Source organism: Pseudophryne corroboree, chromosome 6, assembly GCF_028390025.1.
Source record: "Pseudophryne corroboree isolate aPseCor3 chromosome 6, aPseCor3.hap2, whole genome shotgun sequence".
Classification (NCBI taxonomy): Eukaryota; Metazoa; Chordata; class Amphibia; order Anura; family Myobatrachidae; genus Pseudophryne; species Pseudophryne corroboree.
This window is the reverse complement of record NC_086449.1, coordinates 535,623,337-535,645,285: the sequence shown is the minus strand read 5'-3', so window position 1 is coordinate 535,645,285 and position 21,949 is coordinate 535,623,337. Positions and strand designations below refer to the sequence as shown.

At 47.2% G+C, this 21,949-nt stretch overlaps 1 protein-coding gene across 4 annotated transcripts in view; it reads right to left on the bottom strand.

Annotated features, from left to right (window-relative positions):
* The window catches only part of EEA1 (early endosome antigen 1), a 328,705-nt gene that overhangs the window by 201,045 nt on the left and 105,711 nt on the right, over positions 1 to 21,949 (bottom strand). For all 4 annotated transcript variants that reach the window (XM_063927628.1, XM_063927626.1, XM_063927625.1 and 1 more), the window contains one exon: positions 16,937 to 17,058. In XM_063927628.1, the coding sequence (XP_063783698.1) occupies positions 16,937 to 17,058 (122 nt within the window). The remainder of the gene's footprint in view (positions 1 to 16,936; positions 17,059 to 21,949) is intronic.

Below are 21,949 nucleotides of genomic sequence, written 5' to 3'. Positions count from 1 at the left end.
TCCAGGTCATCACCATTATCTTGTATATCATCATCTGTGTCAGGTAGCAGCGCAGGTAAACCACGCTTCTAGGGACCTGCATGAGGGGGGGGGGGGCTGTGCATTAGCCGTAGCAGCTAAATCTGCAACAGCTTGTTGCAGTAGCTGAGTTTTCTGCACATTAGCAGTGAGCTGGGAATGACATATCTGACATCATAGTCTTAAGAGACCCTAACCAGTGGGGCTCTGGACACTCTACCCCAGAATCTTCACTAATTTGTGAAGATTGACTGCATTGTTCACAGAAAACAGAGTCATTAGATAATGGAGAGAATCTGTTGTGACATACACTGCACAGCTTGTGCTTACCCATATTTAACAGTAAATACTAAAACATACACATACACGCAGACAGTTATAATGCAAGCCTGCCCTACTGTATGTGAGAGGAGACACAGAGAGAGGGATGATACCAGCACACCTTGAGCTGGACAGCCACAGTGAGACTGTCAGCTCTGTAAAACACAGTAAACACTAACAATTGCAATAATAAATATGCTCAGAATAGTGTACACAAGCTGCTCTCCCCCTTTGCTACACCCTGTACCAGTGTTCCAGCGTGTCTGTGAGGCAGGAAGCGCTGTGTGTGTGCTGTAGATGGCTGCAGTAAGCAGAGGAAGTTGCCAAAATGCCCCAAGTCCCGCTCTGAGGAAGCTCTAACCCCTCCCAATGCCGCCAAAGCTGTACATATTTTTTATACTGGCAAAGTCTCCTAAAAAGCTTAAAACATCACACAAGTGCTAGTCAAGCAGTTTTGTGCCAGCTTACAAATGGGGGATCCTAGCGGACCCACCCCCATCCTAACTCCCACGGCGCAGGAATGCTGTTGCCCAGACAGCATACCGACAATAATAAAAGTTTTAAAAGAAATTGAAGAAAACTCTCTGGAGCTGCAGAGATGTGCATCCTCTCCTGAGGGCACTTTTTTAGGCTGGGTACACACCTAAAGATTTATCTGTCCAATCTGTCTGGTCAGAAAAAAAATCTGGTAATGGATAGGAGCAAATGACAATCAACCATTTACTCCCAAATGCTGGAAAATGGTAAAAAATGATTGTTTGGATACATTTGTTAATTCAAACAGATTTAACCAATTTGTCTGAATGATCATTTCTGTTTTCAAGCGCTTGGGAGCCAATGGTTGATTGTCATTTTGCTTCCATACATTACCAGATTTTTGTTCTCACCAGACAGATTGGACAGATAAATCTGCCAGTGTGTACGTGGAGGGGGCATAGAGGGGAGGAGCCAGCACACACCGTTGAAGAAATTTAAAGTGCACTGGCTTCTTCGGACTCCGTCTATACCCCATCGTACTAGTTTTCCCCAATATCCCTTATGGATGCTAGAGAAATAATGCTTTTTATCCCAGCTTTCAATTACTTTCTTGAGCTAAGATAATAAGATTTTAAACCTACCGGTAAATCTATTTCTCCTAGTCCGTAGAGGATGCTGGGGACTCCGTAAGGACCATGGGGTATAGAAGGGCTCCGCAGGAGATAGGGCACCTAAAAAGAACTTTTACTATGGGTGTGCACTGGCTCCTCCCTCTATGCCCCTCCTCCAGACCTCAGTTAGAGAACTGTGCCCAGAGGAGATGGACAATACAAGGCAGGATTTAGAAATCCAAGGGCAAGATTCATACCAGCCCACACCAATCATACCATGTAACCTGGATCATACATAACCAGTTAACCGTATGAACAATAACAGTAACGGTCCAAGACCGATTCCAACTGTAACAGAACCCTTATGTAAGCAACAACTATATACAAGTCTTGCAGAGTTTCCGCACTGGGACGGGCACCCAGCATCCTCTACGGACTAGGAGATATAGATTTACCGGTAGGTTTAAAATCTTATTTTCTCTTACGTCCTAGAGGATGCTGGGGACTCCGTAAGGACCATGGGGTTTATACCAAAGCATCCAATCGGGCGGGAGAGTGCGGATGACTCTGCAGCACAGACTGAGCAAACGCTAGGTCCTCTTCAGCCAGGGTATCAAACTTGTAGAATTTAGCAAAAGTGTTTGACCCCGACCAAGTCGCCGCTCGGCAAAGCTGTAATGCCGAGACGCCTCGGGCAGCCGCCCAAGAAGAGCCCACCTTCCTAGTGGAATGGGCCTTAACCGAATTTGGTACCGGCAATCCAGCCGTAGAATGAGCCTGCTGAATCGTATTACAGATCCAGCGAGCAATAGTCTGCTTCGAAGCAGGTGCGCCAATCTTATTAGCAGCATACAGGACAAACAGAGCCTCTGTTTTCCTAATTCTAGCCGTCCTGGCTATATAAATCTTTAAGGCCCTGATTACGTCCAGGGATCTGGAATCCTCCAGGTCACTTGTAGCCACAGGCACCACAATAGGTTGATTCATATGGAATGAAGAAACCACTTTAGGCAAAAATTGCGGACGTGTCCTCAATTCAGCTCGATCCACATGAAAAATCAAGTAGGGGCTCTTGTGTGACAAAGCCGCCAATTCTGACACTCGCCTTGCTGATGCTAAGGCCAACAACATGACCACCTTCCAGGTAAGAAATTTCAACTAAACCTTGTTAAGCGGTTCAAACCAGTGTGAATTTAGGAACTGCAACACCACGTTCAGGTCCCATGGTGCCACTGGAGGCACAAAAGGGGGCTGGATGTGCAGCACTCCCTTTACAAACGTCTGGACTTCTGGAAGAGAAGCCAATTCCTTCTGAAAGAAAATCGAGAGGGCCGAAATCTGTACTTTAACAGAGCCTAATCTCAGGCCCATATCCACTCCTGTCTGTAGCAAGTGGAGAAAACGACCCAGATGAAAATCTTCCGTAGGTGCATTCTTGGTCTCACACCAAGACACATACTTTCGCCAGATACGGTGATAATGTTTTACCGTCACCTCCTTCCTAGCCTTTATTAAAGTAGGGATGACCTCTTCCGGAATCCCCTTTTTCGCTAGGATTCGGCGTTCAACCGCCATGCCGTCAAACGTAACCGCGGTAAGTCTTGAAATACACAGGGCCCCTGTTGCAACAGGTCTTCCCTCAGAGGAAGAGGCCAGGGATCTCCTGTGAGCATCTCTTGTAGATCCGAGTACCAGGCCCTTCGAGGCCAGTCTGGGACAACAAGTATCGTCTGTACTCTTCTTCGTCTTATGATCCTCAACACTTTTGTGATGAGAGGAAGAGGAGGAAACACGTAGACCGATTTGAACACCCACGGTGTTACCAGAGCGTCTACTGCTACTGCCTGAGGGTCCCGAGACCTGGCACAATACCTCCGAAGCTTTTTGTTGAGGCGTGACGCCATCATGTCTATTTGAGGAGTTCCCCAAAGACGCGTTACGTCTGCAAAGACTTCTTGATGAAGTCCCCACCCTCCTGGATGGAGATCGTGTCTGCTGAGGAAGTCTGCTTCCCAGTTGTCCACTCCCGGAATGAAGACAGCCGACAGAGCGCTTACATGATTTTCCGCCCAGCGAAGAATCCTGGTGGCTTCCGCCATCGCGACTCTGCTTCTTGTCCCACCTTGGCGGTTCACATGAGCCACTGCTGTGACATTGTCTGACTGAATCAGAACCGGTTGGTTTCGAAGAAGACTATCCGCTTGTCGAAGGCCGTTGTAAATGGCCCTGAGTTCCAACACATTGATGTGTAGACAGGACTTCTGGTCTGACCACAGTCCCTGAAAATTCCTTCCTTTTGTGACTGCTCCCCATCCTCGGAGGCTCGCGTCCGTGGTAACCAGGATCCAATCCTGAATTCCGAACCTGCGACCCTCCAGCAGGTGAGTACTTTGCAACCACCACAGGAGAGACACCCTGGCCCCTGGGGACATAGTTATTTTCCGATGTAAGTGCAGATGGGACCCGGACCACCTGTCCAGAAGGTCCCATTGAAAAGTCCTTGCATGGAACCTTCCGAAGGGAATGGCCTCGTAGGCCGCCACCATTTTTCCCAGAACTCGAGTGCATTAGTGAACTGACACCCTTTTCGTTTTTAGCAGGTCTCTGACCATGTTCTGGATGTCCTGGGCTTTCTCCAGTGGGAGAAAGACCTTAATTTGTTCCGTATCCAGTATCATACCTAGGAACGTTAGCCGAGTTGTCGGAATCAACTGTGACTTCGGTAGATTTAGAATCCAACCGTGTTGCTGGAGCATTCTCAGAGAGAGCGCCACGCTGCTCAGCAACTGCTCTCTGGATCTTGCTTTTATTAGGAGATCGTCCAAGTATGGGATAATTGTGACTCCATGCTTGCGCAGGACCACCATCATTTCCGCCATTATCTTGGTGAAAATCCTCGGGGCCGTGGAAAGCCCAAATGGCAACATCTGAAATTGGTAATGACAATCCTGTACAGCGAATCTCAGGTATTCCTGATGAGGGAATATATGGGGACATGAAGGTACGCATCCTTTATGTCCAGAGACACCATAAACTCCCCCTCCTCCATATTGGCTATTATCGCTCTGAGTGATTCCATTTTGAATTTGAATCTTTTTATGTACAGGTTTAGGGACTTCAGATTCAAAATAGGTCTGACCGAACCGTCCGGTTTCGGGACCACAAATAGGGTTGAGTAGTAACCTCTTCCCTGCTGGTTCAGGGGAACCCTGATTAATACTTCCTGTAGACACAGCGTTTGAACTGCAGCTAAGACTACATCCCGTTCCAATGTGGAAGCTGGTAGGGCCGATTTGAAAAATCGGCGCGGGGGCACCTCCTCGAATTCCAGTTTGTAACCCTGGGAAACTATTTCCAACACCCAAGGATTCAAGCCTGAGCTGACCCAAGCCTGGCTGAAAAGTCGAAGACGTGCCCCCACCGGTGCGGACTCCCTCAGGGGAGCAAGGTATAAATTACCACACCAATACACGGGCGCTTCACAGGGTTTGATCTGGTGATGTGACTCTTGTACAGAATCTAGTGTTGTATGAACCTAGACAGAGAGTACATAATAGTATAATACTGTTTGCAATTATGTAATGGGGAATGGTGTTCTGGCGTGAACCCGTACCGGATAGATTGGTCTACTATTAGTAGACAAAATCACTTGTCTCAGGATCAATACGTCAGGTCACCGTCAGAAAATCTCCCCTTCTGATCTTCGTTGAATGGGATCTCCCTCCACATGAACTCAAGGTCATATGTAATGAAAGAGGATCCAATAGTGTAATATCATAAAAACAATTTAATGCAATAAAAATGGGACAGGTGGACTCTCACCGATTTTGTAGGTCTAACAAGTAGACAAAAGTGCATGCAAAACAATCAGGCGTCCCCGGAAAGTCAAGATGCCAGCAAGGGAGTCCTCCACATGTGCCCAGGATACCGTTCACCAACGCGTTTCGATAACAGCTTGTTATCTTCCTCAAGGTGTATTGGTATCCATAATTTCCGGGTATTTATACCCCACCCATTAAAATACAGGTAAGTCCTATTTCCAGACATGGATCATTCTAACAGCTAAGATTCCCTATCCATTCCTAGTGACAAGCCGTTCCACAAAGTCCACTCCACAGCGTTGTTATGTTGCTCTTTCCCGCTCTTCAGAATCACTCATTCGCTGGCGGAAATACCGTTGGACACGTCTCTGAGTCCAGTGTGCGTCCGGGCGGAAGTGCGTCATCCCGCAACTGTCGCTATAGCAACGCGGCAGTTCTCTCCGAGGGACACGTTACTCTGGAAACCGGCTTGCCTGAAGTATGGTGTCCCGCTGGAGTCAATTGAATTGGATCTTTAACTTTGTGTTGCGTTTATCCAACGCCATTGTTTTTGGAGGCCAGTGAATATAAAAATAAAACAATACGTCAGACACTGATGATGAAATAAACAATAATTATACAAGGATCATGACTTGATCTAAACTTGTTAGTGTATCACAGCAGATCCTAAATAAGTATGTTGGTATTAAAATGAAAAAAGATAGTCAGAGGAATAAGTAAAAAGAGTATGGGGGCTGGTGAGATGGAAATATAATACAATGTCAATGCAGGCAAGACTGAATCAAATGAACCACTTAGTCTCAAAATCTTTATTAAGACCGATTGGTTCCAACGTCTTATATTTAAAAATTGCCTGCATCTCTGTCCTGGCTAATTTCCTGGGTAAATCACCTCCTCTCTTGTCTGAAGTGACTTTCTCCAATGCATAGAAATTAATGATATGTGTAGGGTCAGAATCATGGACATTTTTGAAGTGCATTGACAGGGCATGAGTCTCCACTCCTTTCTTGATATTGCGGAGATGCTCTCCAACTCTAATTTTTAATGCCCTGCCTGTTCTTCCAATATAGAAGCGATTGCAACTGCATTCTATGCCATATATAACATTGGTGGAGTGACATGTAATGAACTCTTTGACCACATGTTTTCTATCATTGATCATGATCTCCTCTTTTCTGCTGCCAAAGGTATTTGGAATATTTCTGCAGGCAACACAGGACCCACATCTGTAAAATCCTATAGATGTTATTCTAGGTTGGCCTGAAGGTGTATTAAGATGGCTCCGCACCAATTTCGATTGTAAGTTGACTGCCAACAAGGAACTCATTATCAAGCTCGCTGATAAGGGGGGCGGTATTGTTCTGATGGATAGGAAGGATTACGAGGAAGAAATATACCGTCAGTTGGCAGACAAAATGACATACAAACAGATGCGTGGGGATCCCACTAAGAAAATCCAAAGTCAATTAAAAGAATTAATTGAAAAATACAACAAAAAGGGCGTCATTACAGAAGCCGAGTGTAAATTTCTGTTCGTGGAATGTCCGGTAATACCTACCATCTATGTGCTGCCCAAAATGCATAAAAGCATGGTTAAACCCCCTGGGAGACCAATAGTCTCAGGTGTGGAATCCCTAACCGCCAATCTATCACATATGATAGATCACCATCTGCAGCCATTTGTGTTACTCAATCGTTCGCATCTGAAAGACACGGGGGACGCTATACGCTTACTGGACAACATTTCATGGAAGGAGACCTACTTTTTGGTAACCGCCGATGTAAGTTCCCTTTACACGAATATAGATCATCTACAAGGATTGGAAGCAGTTAAGGAAACATTATTAAGATCGGAATTGTCGAGAAATTTACAGGAATTCATTATTGAGGGGATCAGTTTTATTCTGCACAACAATTATTTTATTTTCAAGGATGATTTTTTCCTACAAAAGTGCGGTACTGCCATGGGCACCAGGTTCGCCCCTAGTTACGCTAACATCTTTATGGGTGCCTGGGAGGACAAACATGTCTGGACCGAAGGCACCCATAGGGCGAACCTGGTGTCATGGCACAGATACATAGATGATATTTTTTTCATTTGGGAGGGGGATTTAGCGACCCTGGATCTCTTTTGTACATATCTCAACACCAACGATCACCATGTCAAACTAGTGTTCGATGTTAGTCAAACACAGGTCAACTTCCTAGACCTCAATATATATATAGAAGGGGGAATCATCAAGACTAAAAATTTTATCAAGCCTACCGACTCTCGGTCGTATATCAACAGAGCCAGTTGTCACCACCACAACTGGCTTGATAGCATTCCTATGGGCCAATTCAAAAGACTGAAGAGGAACTGCTCTGACCAACAAACCTTTCTGACTCAAGCATCAACCATGAAAGAATGTTTTGAGGAATCAGGTTATGATAAATCAACATTGGAAGACGCTTTAGACACTGTCTCCAAACTTGAGAGGTCAACCCTCATGGCACCAAAAATTAAAGAAAGGGAAGATAAGAATGACCTATTCAAATGGGCTTTCATCACGAGCTATTCATCCCAGCATAATAGGGTCAAGAATATCTTAAGGAAACACTGGCCTCTATTAAAAAAGGACCCTGTGATTGGCATGGACCTACCTGAAAGACCAATCTGTATATATAGGAAGGCGCCCAACTTACAATCGAAATTGGTGCGGAGCCATCTTAATACACCTTCAGGCCAACCTAGAATAACATCTATAGGATTTTACAGATGTGGGTCCTGTGTTGCCTGCAGAAATATTCCAAATACCTTTGGCAGCAGAAAAGAGGAGATCATGATCAATGATAGAAAACATGTGGTCAAAGAGTTCACTACATGTCACTCCACCAATGTTATATATGGCATAGAATGCAGTTGCAATCGCTTCTATATTGGAAGAACAGGCAGGGCATTAAAAATTAGAGTTGGAGAGCATCTCCGCAATATCAAGAAAGGAGTGGAGACTCATGCCCTGTCAATGCACTTCAAAAATGTCCATGATTCTGACCCTACACATATCATTAATTTCTATGCATTGGAGAAAGTCACTTCAGACAAGAGAGGAGGTGATTTACCCAGGAAATTAGCCAGGACAGAGATGCAGGCAATTTTTAAATATAAGACGTTGGAACCAATCGGTCTTAATAAAGATTTTGAGACTAAGTGGTTCATTTGATTCAGTCTTGCCTGCATTGACATTGTATTATATTTCCATCTCACCAGCCCCCATACTCTTTTTACTTATTCCTCTGACTATCTTTTTTCATTTTAATACCAACATACTTATTTAGGATCTGCTGTGATACACTAACAAGTTTAGATCAAGTCATGATCCTTGTATAATTATTGTTTATTTCATCATCAGTGTCTGACGTATTGTTGTTTTATTTTTATATTCACTGGCCTCCAAAAACAATGGCGTTGGATAAACGCAACACAAAGTTAAAGATCCAATTCAATTGACTCCAGCGGGACACCATACTTCAGGCAAGCCGGTTTCCAGAGTAACGTGTCCCTCGGAGAGAACTGCCGCGTTGCTATAGCGACAGTTGCGGGATGACGCACTTCCGCCCGGACGCACACTGGACTCAGAGACGTGTCCAACGGTATTTCCGCCAGCGAATGAGTGATTCTTAAGAGCGGGAAAGAGCAACATAACAACGCTGTGGAGTGGACTTTGTGGAACGGCTTGTCACTAGGAATGGATAGGGAATCTTAGCTGTTAGAATGATCCATGTCTGGAAATAGGACTTACCTGTATTTTAATGGGTGGGGTATAAATACCCGGAAATTATGGATACCAATACACCTTGAGGAAGATAACAAGCTGTTATCGAAACGCGTTGGTGAACGGTATCCTGGGCACATGTGGAGGACTCCCTTGCTGGCATCTTGACTTTCCGGGGACGCCTGATTGTTTTGCATGCACTTTTGTCTACTTGTTAGACCTACAAAATCGGTGAGAGTCCACCTGTCCCATTTTTATTGCATTAAATTGTTTTTATGATATTACACTATTGGATCCTCTTTCATTACATATGACCTTGAGTTCATGTGGAGGGAGATCCCATTCAACGAAGATCAGAAGGGGAGATTTTCTGACGGTGACCTGACGTATTGATCCTGAGACAAGTGATTTTGTCTACTAATAGTAGACCAATCTATCCGGTACGGGTTCACGCCAGAACACCATTCCCCATTACATAATTGCAAACAGTATTATACTATTATGTACTCTCTGTCTAGGTTCATACAACACTAGATTCTGTACAAGAGTCACATCACCAGATCAAACCCTGTGAAGCGCCCGTGTATTGGTGTGGTAATTTATACCTTTCTCTACATATCTCTACAGTGTGGGTGACACTATTTACCACTATATCCAGGCTGCTCAGTTATTGGCGCATGAGTGTAGGATCAAAACCACTTTTTGAATCCCTCAGGGGAGCCCCAGCGTCATGCTGTGGGCTTTGGAGTAGCCGGGGAGGACTTTTGTTTCTGGGCACCTGCCGAAGCAGGTGCTCTTTTGCCTCAGCCCTTACCTCTGGCGAGGAAGGAGGATCCCCGACCTCTTCTGGACTTGTGCGACCGAAAGGACTGCATCTGATAGTGTGGTACTTTCTTTTGCTGTTGGGGAATAAATGGTAAAAAGTTTGATTTACCTGCTGCAGCTGTGGAAACCAGGTCCGTCAGCCCATCCCCAAACAATACATCACCCTTATAGGGTAGAACTTCCATATGTTTTTTGGAATCTGCATCACCCGTCCATTGGCGAGTACATAAGGATCTTCTCGCAGAGATAGACATGGCATTGGCCCTAGAAGCCAGCAAACCAATGTCCCTTTGAGCATCCCTCATAAATAAGACTGCGTCTTTAATATGGGCTAGAGTTAAGAATATAGTATCCTTATCCATCTTATCAAAATCAGCTGTCAGCTCATCTGTCCAAGCTGAAATCGCGCTACACACCCATGCCGACGCAATTGTCGGTCTAAGGACTGCTCCAGTATGAGAATAAATACACTTTAAGGTAGTCTCTTGCCTGCGATCTGCAGGGTCCCTAAGGGCAGCTGTGTCAGGAGACGGTAGCGCCACTTTCTTGGACAAGCGCGTCAGGGCCTTGTCCACAGTGGGAGGTGATTACCAACGCTCCCTGTCCTGTTTAGGGAAGGGGTATGCCATATAAATTCTTTTGGGTATCTGCGGTCTCTTTTCCGGAGTCTCCCAAGCTTTTTCACAGAAATCATTTAGTTCATGAGATGTGGGAAAATTAATAATCTGTTTCTTTCCCTTAAACATGTGCACCCTTGTGTCGGGGACCGAGGGTTCATCCGCAATATGCAACACATCCCTTATTGTGCTTTTTGTCAACCTAGGGTGCAATTTCACTTCGTCATAGTCGACACTGGAATCAGAGTCCGTGTCGGTAGTAGTGTCTTGTGTTAAGGGACGCTTTTGAGACCCCGACGGGCCCTGTGAGTCGGTCCAATCCGAGGATTGACCCCCTGATGTCCCCCCTAATTCAGCCTTATCAAGCCTCTTATGTAAGGATGCCACACTTGCATTCAACATATGCCACATGTCCATCCATTCCTGAGTCGGCACAACCGACGGGGACACACCACTCATTTGCTCCACCTCCTCCTTGGAAAAGCCTTCCGCTTCAGACATGTCGACACCACGTACCGACACCCCACACACACAGGGATTAACCTATGAGGGGACAAAACCCCAACCAGGCCCTTAGGAGAGACAGAGAGAGAGTATGCCAGCACACACCCAGCGCTTAATAACACTGGAAAGATATGACCAGATAACGCATATATATATATATATATATATATATATATATATATATTATATATATATATATATATATATATATATATATATATATATAAAATGACCAGATTCCCACTCACTGCGCTCAAAATGCCCCCCTCCTCTTTTTTCCAGCCTGAATGTTCAGCAGGGGAGAGACCAGGGAGCCAGCGTTTTCCTCATGCAGCTTCTGTGGAGAAAATGGCGCTGGTTAGTGCTGGGGATCAAGCTCCGCCCACCCGACGGCGGGCTTCGGTCCCGGTGATTTTTTTTATAGAAAATGGCGGGGGATCGGAGAATTACTGCCCAGCAGCCTAATCTACCTTGTCAGTGCCCAAATGTGAGGTTTATTGCTGCCCAGGGCGCCCCCCCTGCGCCCTGCACCCTTCAGTGCTGCTGTGTGTGTGTGTGTGTGTGTGAATGGGAGCAATGGCGCGCAGCCTTACCTCATGAAGATCTGATGTCTTCTGCCGCCTATGATGTCTTCTGCCTTCTCATACTCACCCGGCTTCTATCTTCGGCATCTGTGAGGAGGACGGCGGCGCGGCTCCGGGACGAACCCCAGGTGAGACCTGTGTTCCGACTCCCTCTGGAGGTAATGGTGTCCAGTAGCCTTAGAAACAGAGCCCAACCGTTAAGCCAGCCCTGCTTCTCTACCCTCAGTCCCACGATGCAGGGAGCCTGTTGCCAACAGGACTCCCTGAAAATAAAAAACCTAACAAAATTCTTTGTCAACAGAAAACTCTGGAGAGCTCTCTGCAGTGCACCCATTCTCCTCTGGGCACTAGATCTAACTGAGGTCTGGAGGAGGGGCATAGAGGGAGGAGCCAGTGCACAACCATATCTCCTGCGGAGCCCGTCTATACCCCATGGTCCTTACGGAGTCCCCAGCATCCTCTAGGAGGTAAGAGAAATTACATTTACAACAAACGTAGCCAAAATGAAAAATGTCATGAGCCATAATACAAAAATGGCCGCCATCTTCATATGAAGATAAATAAAAAATAAAGTACCGTATATACTTGAGTATAAGCCGACTTTTTCAGCACATTTTTCTATGCTGAAAAAGCCCCCCTCGGCTTATACTCGAGTGAGGGAGTTTGAGTGACAAGTTTGGCCTGGCAGCCAAGATGACAGATAGATTTGCCAGCCAATCTTACGGGGGTGAGGGTGGAGCCTCTGGTGAGTGGCGGGCGGCTTTATGTATATGTGTGTGACTGAGGGAGGGTGGGTACGCCCCCGGACAGGGTCCTCCTGCAATTCCCTCCATCAGGAAGGAAGACATTGCCGCCTTGCCCAATGCCGCTCTCTTGGTAAGTGCGAGCTGCTCCGCAAGCTGTCAGTCAGTGCAGGGTGAGCTGAGGCGCGTGGCGCGGGCCGCAGCCCGTCCCGCCGCCTGGGAAGACATCGCCTCCGCTGCCGCCTGCCGTGCTTGGTGAGTGAAAGACCAAGAGCAGGCTGTCAGGGCAGGGTGAGCTGAGCTGTGGTGGCGCAGTCCGCAACTCCCGCCGCCAGGCCCGGGAATACATTGCCGCCGGGCCCGGCCCGTCGCTGCCCGCACTCGGTGTGTTAGAGATGGTGCAGAGTCTGTCAGGGGGGGCACTGGCTGCTAAACACAGACTGACTCTCACTCTTAGTCAGTCTGTGTGTAATACGCAGTCGCCGTCCACGCGGAGCAGGAGCTCCATACTGTTTGTGTGTGCACTGCAGCACTGTGTGACATCATGTGAGACTGTCAGCCCCTAATGCAGTAGAATTAAATGTACGGTTCATGTTTTTTAATATCTATGTGGCCTTTATCTTGATTAAATGACACTGGGGGCATATGTGTTTCTGGCACTATGGGGGCATGTTTTTATCTGGCACTGTGGGGGGATAGCTGTCACTGGGGGTATATGTGGCACTGGGGGCACAGCCCTAGCAACAAGCATTACCCCCTGGCAACAAGCATAACACCTACCGCATGAAACCCCTGGCAATGAGCATGACACCCTGAGCATGAAAACCCCTGGCACCGTGCATTTCCCACCCTAGGCTTATACTCGAGTCAACAATTTTTCCCAGTTTTTTGTGGTAAAATTAGGTGCCTCGGCTTATATTCGGGTCGACTTATACTCGAGTATATACGGTAATGGTGGTTTCTGACTACTATCTTACAGGGCTCATCACACACAAATATATATATTTTTTTTAAAATGGTCAAGCAACCAACTAATTGAAATTGTTAATCTTTTCATCGAGTCCATAGGGGGCACAGGGAACACTGGATATAGCCTGGAGAGGAGAGAGTCTGGACACCAAATAGTTACTAATTTTTTCCCAGCAGCCTCAGACTCCCTTCTCCTTCATACCCCGCAAAGATGGAAATCTTAATAGAATTAATAAAAGTGATGTTTTAATATATTACGTGTGCACTTACCGATACAACCCCTTTTTTCTTTGCCCTTCTGTTTTTAAGTTTGAACATCATACAGGACAAAGAGAAATCCGACCTGCGGACTTACCTAGTCCTGTCCATGAAGATTTGGAGAACCATTACCACATCAAGAGAGGCTCCCTCCTGCAAAGTGTTCGGAGCATAGAAGGCAGAACCACTATCTCTTGGTTGGTGTGAAACAGAGGCACCACCTTAGGTAAGCAACCCAAGTGAGTCCTAACAACTGACAGATCTGCATGGAAAAGCAGAAAGGGTGAGTGCCAAGGAAAGGCGTGCAAGTTGGACATCCACCGGGCCAACTCAACTGCAAGTAAGAAAACGAACTTCCATGCAAGCCCACAAATGTCCACCATATGCAGGGGCTCAAAAGGAATGGACTGGAGAGCCGTAAGAACCAAGAACAGGTTCCATGGAGCAACCAAAAGGGACAAACGGTGGATGGATGTGTAGGATGCCCTGTGAGACTTGTATGTCCAGCAAGAAAGCAATTTAGCGCTGAAAGAGGACAGACAGGGCGGAGACATGTGCCTTCAAGGACAAGAGAAGGGCCCAAAAACAAACTCGCATGTAGAAAGGCAATGATTCAAGAGAGCAGTGAAGAATGTCCACCAAACATGGAGATAAAGAACTGCTGAATACGGCTTTCGGGCATCAAGCATGGTATAATTCCCCCATCGCCCTCCCCCTGGAAAAACCCTTTGCTCTCAAGGCAGATGTCTCAAGAGCCACCTCGCCAAAGTGTGGTGGGCCAGATCCGAATGGAAGCACCGGCCTTAAGACAGAAGAGCCAACCATTAAGGCAAATGTAGAGGAGCATCAGGGGAGAAGGGCAAGAAAACCTGCCCACCACGGCCGCAATGGCTAGATAGAAGCAAAGAGGAACACTCTGCATCACTCCAGTATCAACCTGCAATGTAATCAGAGGAAGATGTATATGAGCAGGAACATTCTCTGTACCGATAGAGTGTCCACCAGGAGAGATCGAAACTCTCATACACAGAAACAGTGTCTCAGCAGCCTGTGGCTATGTCGAGACACCAATCTGGCAATGTCCGGCAAGACCCATCAATAACTACGCGCTGAAACGCCGGAAGATAATGCTCTACCCCACCAAGGATGCAACCAACCTCCCTCGTGGCCCTGTGACAGAGAGTGCTGTCCGGATGCATCATGAATGTAAAGTTTGACAAGATGTCAGACTGTAGCTGGACCAAACAACACCAGAAGAGTAGCAGAGCCAGGAGTAACTGAGCTAGACCCAGAGCTCCAAAGGTCACTCGGAAGTCCAGAACATGGAGTGGTTAACCAGCCTTTCTGAGCCCTGAAAGGGCCGATGACTGGTTACTGCCCTGCCACCTACGAAGACCTGCATCGATGGCGAGGACTTCAGACCTGTTCCAAAAGGGGCCTCCCCTATCTATGTGGAACCTCTTGGAGCTACCTCAGGAGGGAGAGACAGACTTCCAGAGAAAGGAGGAACTTGTTTGTTTGCAGAAGGGACCCATTTCTCAGAGCCAAAGCTTCCACCTGGAGAGATCAGGAGTGAAACAGAGCATACAGATGTAGCCACCCTAAACCCATCCTACGCCCAGCTGTGCGTGCGACTTGTCTGGCGTGATAAGCATGCACACCACCTTGCGCGTGCTTCTTATTCGCGCCCGCGACTATAGGCTTTCTTTGGAGCTAATAGAAGGTGCGACTATCCGCAGCTTGGCGTACTAAGTCGCACCCGTGGCAAGTGTGCGCGTGCAGGATGGATGAGTGTGGCCACATCTGTACTCCACCAAGTCGAAGGTGGAACTAGAGAGCCCAGGAACTGTATATAAAAGAGCCTACTGACCTTCTGTGGTAACACCAGAATAGACAAATCTTCGTTGGCAAGAGCCAAAGACTGTCCACTGGGAGGAGCACCTGATGAACCCTGGAATCCTGCAAGGCTTCCAATACAGATGTGTCCTCATACATCTTGCTCAATACACCACATAGTGGGAGTGAGCCGACAGGTCCCGAGCAATTCCGTTAGCATTGGGCGTCTTTTTTTTTTCCTGAAAATGCCTCTTATTCACATAACAATGCATTAAAACAGACAAAGTAACCTCACTCTATGCAGCTGTAACAAGCCAGGCACAGAGGTCTGTGATATGGATTCCTCTGCCATCATGGTTCAGAAACCAGAGGAGCGTCAGTACAGGTTTAACAGCTACATTACAGGAGCACACATCCTCCCCAGGTGCTTAATGTTTGTAAGATTTGATAATGCCGACCAAAAATATCCAGAGAGACAGGCTCAAACTACTCTCCGGAGAAGGGTTGAGGCAGGCATGTAAAATGGCTGCCCAGCATGTCTCTGTGTAGGAAGTAAAGAAGGCTGCCTGATGCGGGAAGAAAACAAAGTTGCAAGCAAGCTCATAAGTGTGGGAGGGGCAAACATGGCGCCTCTGCTTCCCCTCAGGTGAAAAAACCCCAGGGACTGTGTGCTCACTGTCATGTTTAACGCTGCCCTGATGGTCTAGTGTGTGGAGCAGCACGCTGGGCCGACACTCACCGAACCGCAGCTCCAACATCAGTGGTGAGTAGCCGCATCCTTGTTCGTGTCTTACCTGCCAAGGACGCCCGGCTGTGGTGGTGTGCGGTCATGTCCTGCAGCGGAAGTCACTGACCCAGTCGCTGGTGCTGCTGCCACCAGCACTGGGTGTTGGAACGGCTATGAGGGCACCCTAAAGAACACCTGTACAGACAGCTCATCAAAAATAAAAGTGAAAGCAAAACAAATGTGAAAGAGAAAAAAAAAAAGGAAAATAAAGTAACTGGGGAAACCACTTTATAGCAGCCCCCCACAAAATGGTGCTCGCTCCTGACGGGACAAAACTGAAACTTGCCTCTTGGTGGCTGGGGGCGGGGAATTGTGGTAGAGTCTGAGGTTGCTGGGAATTTTTTTTTAAACTATTTGGTGCCCAGACGATCTTCTCTCCAGCCTATACCCAATGTTCCCTGTGGCCCCCTAGTGGACAGAAGAAGAAATGAAAGTGCAATAATGCTACATCTTTCCATTTGTAATCAAATTGCGCAGGTATTGGGAGTCCGTTGGAGGAAAAAATCCAGCAAATTGTGAGTTAATCTAATGTGGGACATCACACTACTGAAGTCACGGCTAATTGATATTGACCCCTAGAGTAATCATGTTTCTACAGCATCTGCACCTCTATGGAACATGAACCCTAATATCCAACAGAGCGTTAGCCAACAGAACCTTGCAGCTAACCTCCTCTGCCATGATTAGATATTTTAATGCACACAATATAATGATGGGTAAATATGTCACTACAAATAAAAAAAATCATTGCATGTGTGGACACTTTCAGGGGGAACCATCATATTAAAATATAGCAACTTCTTTATTTACCAACTCAGTCTTCAAGTCTTCTATCACTTGTGACTTGGTCTCTAGCTCCCGTGTAAAAAGCTTCACTTTCTCTTCAGTTGCTGCTAAGTGACCTTTCTCTTCATCATAGGCCGCTTTAATCTCTGGATCGATACAAAAACATGTCACATTTACAATGCGAATATTAGAACAAAAAGAATAGCTGTATGTGATGTGTAGGTTCATACACCACAGACGTGACAGTCATTGCAGTAGACGTCATATAGAGAATCATGTTGGCTACATGATGGCCTGGCACCAGGGGAGCTTTGGGAATTTACAGTGGTCATATAAAACCTTCTGATAGTGGCCCATACAATAGCAGGGGGAACAAACATAATTGTAGACTAAGTAAAAGGAACAGTAGGGAAGATAATTCAACAGCCTCATGCAATCTCCCCACAGTTGCTCATCATCACAGAAATACGTCACAGGTAGGGCTGTATGAGATTATATGGAAATTCTAGGTGGGGGGGGGGGGAGGGCAGGGGGAGCATGGTCTGTAGAGACACTGGGATATGGGGGTAATATCTATTTTGGGTTAATAATTTGAATTCTTTTACTACTAACTGGAATATATTAGTCATGCAATCCCCAATAATCTCCCAGCTACGTATAATAATACACCTACAGACTAGCCCAATGTTTTATAGCAGAAATAATAAGATTTTACTTACCGGTAAATCTATTTCTCGTAGTCCGTAGAGGATGCTGGGGACTCCGTAAGGACCATGGGGAATCGACGGGCTCCGCAGGAGACATGGGCACTTTGAGAAAGACTTTGGATTCTGGGTGTGCACTGGCTCCTCCCTCTATGCCCCTCCTCCAGACCTCAGTTAGGGAAACTGTGCCCAGAGGAGACGGACAGTACGAGGAAAGGATTTTAGTTAATCCAAGGGCAAGATTCATACCAGCCACACCAATCACACCGTATAACTTGTGATAAACTACCCAGTTAACAGCATGAACAACAACATAGTCTCGGTTCAAACCGATGAAACTATAACATAACCCTTATGTAAGCAATAACTATATACAAGTCTTGCAGAAGAAGTCCGCACTTGGGACGGGCGCCCAGCATCCTCTACGGACTACGAGAAATAGATTTACCGGTAAGTAAAATCTTATTTTCTCTAACGTCCTAGAGGATGCTGGGGACTCTGTAAGGACCATGGGGATTATACCAAAGCTCCCAAACGGGCGGGAGAGTGCGGATGACTCTGCAGCACCGATTGAGCAAACAGGAGGTCCTCCTCAGCCAGGGTATCAAACTTATAGAACTTTGCAAAGGTGTTTGACCCCGACCAAGTAGCAGCTTGGCATAGTTGTAGTGCCGAGACCCCTCGGGCAGCCGCCCAAGAAGAGCCCACCTTCCTAGTGGAATGGGCCCTAACCGATTTAGGCAATGGCAATCCTGCCGTAGAATGCGCCTGCTGAATCGTGTTACAGATCCAGCGAGCAATAGTCTGCTTTGAAACTTTGTTGGCTGCATACAGAACAAACAGAGCTTCAGTCTTCCTGATCCTAGCTGTTCTGGTCACATAAATCTTCAAAGCCCTGACCACATCCAGGGACTCAGAATCCTCCAAGTCCCGTGTAGCCACAGGCACGACAATAGGTTGGTTTATATGAAAAGATGAGACCACTTTTAGCAGAAACTGAGGACGCGTCCTAAACTCTGCCCTATCCACGTGAAACACCAGGTAGGGGCTTTTATGTGATAAAGCTGCCAATTCCGAAACACGCCTTGCCGAAGCCAAGGCCAACAACATGACCACTTTCCAAGTGAGATATTTCAACTCCACTGTTTTGAGTGGCTCAAACCAAGGTGACCTGAGGAAACTTAATACCACATTAAGATCCCACGGCGCCACCGGAGGTACAAAAGGAGGCTGAATATGCAGCACCCCCTTCACGAATGTCTGTACTTCAGGAAGAGAAGCCAATTCATTTTGAAAGAAAATGGACAAGGCCGAAATTTGGACCTTTATGGACCCTAATTTTAGGCCCAAATCCACTCCTGTTTGCAGGAAGTGAAGCAGACGAATCAAATGGAACTCCTCCGTAGGAGCAGCCCTGGCCTCACACCAAGAAACATATTTTCGCCATATACGGTGATAATGTTTCAATGTCACGTCCTTCCTAGCCTTTATTAGCGTAGGAATGACCTCCTCCGGAATACCTTCTTCCGCTAGGATCCGGCGTTCAACCGCCATGCCGTCAAACGCAGCCGCGGTAAGTCTTGGAACAGACAGGGCCCCTGCCGCAGCAGGTCCTGTCTTAGAGGAAGAGGCCACGGATCTTCTGTGAGCAACTCCTGCAGATCCGGATACCAAGTCCTTCGTGGCCAATCTGGAACAATGAGGATTGTTCTGACTCTGCTCAGTCTTATTATTCTCAACACCTTGGGTATGAGAGGCAGACGAGGGAACACATAGACCGACCTGAACACCCAAGGTGTCACTAGAGCGTCCACCGCTACCGCCTGAGGGTCTCTTGACCTGGCGCAATACCGCTTTAGCTTTTTGTTGATACGGGACGCCATCATGTCTATCTGAGGCAGTCCCCACCGACCCACGATCTGTGCGAAGACTTCTGGATGAAGTCCCCACTCTCCCGGATGCAGGTCGTGTCTGCTGAGGAAGTCCGCTTCCCAGTTGTCCACCCCCAGGAGGAATACTGCTGCTAGGGCGCTTACATGGCCTTCCGCCCAGTGAAGAATCCTGGTCATTTCTGCCATGGCCACTCTGCTCCTTGTGCCGCCTTGGCAGTTTACATGAGCCACTGCTGTGACATTGTCCGACTGAATCAGAACCGGTTTGTTCCGAAGCAATGCCTCCGCTTGGCGTAGGGCGTTGTATATGGCCCCTTAACTCCAGGACGTCGATGTGTCTAGATTTGACCAGAGACCTTGGAAATTTCTTCCCAGTGTGACTGCTCCCCAACCTCGGAGGCTTGCGTCCGTGGTCACCAGGATCCAGTCCTGAATTCCGAACCTGCGGCCTTCTAGGAGGTGAGCACTGTGCAGCCACCACAGGAGAGATACTCTGGCTCTGGAAGACAGGGTGATCCTTTGATGCATTTGTAAATGGGATCCGGACCATTTGTCCAGTAGATCCCATTGAAAGGTCCTCGCATGGAACCTTCCGAAGGGGATGGCCTCGTACGATGCCACCATCTTCCGCAGGACACGCGTGCAGTGATGCACTGAAACCTTTTTTTAGCTTTAATAGGTTCCTGACCAGGGCTATGAGCTCCTGAGCCCTTTCCATCGGAAGAAAATAAGAATTTACTCACCGGTAATTCTATTTCTCGTAGTCCGTAGTGGATGCTGGGACTCCGTAAGGACCATGGGGGAATAGCGGCTCCGCAGGAGACTGGGCACAACTAAAAGAAAGCTTTAGACTACTGGTGTGCACTGGCTCCTCCCACTATGACCCTCCTCCAGACTTCAGTTAGGATACTGTGTCCGGAAGAGCTGACACAATAAGGAAGGATTTTGAATCCCGGGTAAGACTCATACCAGCCACACCAATCACACCGTATAACTCGTGATACAATACCCAGTTAACAGTATGATAACAACTGAGCCTCTCAACAGATGCCTCAACAATAACCCTTTAGTTAAACAATAACTATATACAAGTATTGCAGACAATCCGCACTTGGGATGGGCGCCCAGCATCCACTACGGACTACGAGAAATAGAATTACCGGTGAGTAAATTCTTATTTTCTCTGACGTCCTAAGTGGATGCTGGGACTCCGTAAGGACCATGGGGATTATAACAAAGCTCCCAAATGGGCGGGAGAGCGCGGATGACTCTGCAGCACCGAATGGGCAAACCCTAGGTCCTCCTCAGCCAGGGTGTCAAACTTGTAGAATTTTGCAAATGTGTTTGACCCCGACCAAGTAGCTGCTCGGCAAAGTTGTAGAGCCGAGACCCCTCGGGCAGCCGCCCAAGAAGAGCTCACCTTCCTCGTGGAATGGGCTTTCACTGCTTTAGGATGCGGCAGTCCAGCCGCAGAATGTGCAAGCTGAATCGTACTACAGATCCAGCGAGCAATAGTCTGCTTTGAAGCAGGTGCACCCAACTTGTTGGGCGCATACAGGATAAATAGCGAGTCAGTCTTTCTGACTCCAGCTGTCCTGGAAACATAAATTTTCAGGGCCCTGACTACATCAAACGACTTGGAAGCCTCCAAGTCTTTAGTAGCCGCAGGCACCACGATAGGTTGGTTCAGATGAAAGGCTGATACCACCTTAGGGAGAAATTGGGGACGAGTCCTCAATTCTGCCCTATCCATATGGAAAATCAGATAAGGGCTTTTACATGACAAAGCAGCCAATTCTGATACACGCCTGGCCGAAGCCAAGGCCAACAACATGACCACTTTCCACGTGAGATATTTAAATTCCACGGTTTTAAGTGGCTCAAACCAATGTGACCTTAGGAAATCCAACACCACGTTGAGATCCCAAGGTGCCACTGGAGGCACAAAAGGGGGCTGAATATGCAGCACTTCCTTAACAAAAGTTTGAACTTCAGGTAGTGAAGCCAGTTCTCTCTGGAAGAAAATCGATAGAGCCGAAATCTGGACCTTAATGGAACCCAATTTTAGACCCATAGTCACCCCTGACTGTAGAAAGTGCAAGAAACGGCCCAGCTGAAATTCTTCCGTTGGGGCCTTCCTGGCCTCACACCACGCAACATATTTTCGCCATATGCGGTGATAATGGTTTGCAGTTACTTCTTTCCTAGCTTTAATCAGCGTAGGAATGACTTCCTCCGGAATGCCCTTTTCCTTCAGGATCCGGTGTTCAACCGCCATGCCGTCAAACGCAGCCGCGGTAAGTCTTGGAACAGACAGGGCCCCTGCTGCAGCAAGTCCTGTCTGAGCGGCAGAGGCCATGGTTCCTCTGAGATCATTTCTTGAAGTTCCGGGTACCAAGCTCTTCTTGGCCAATCCGGAACAATGAGTATAGTTCTTACTC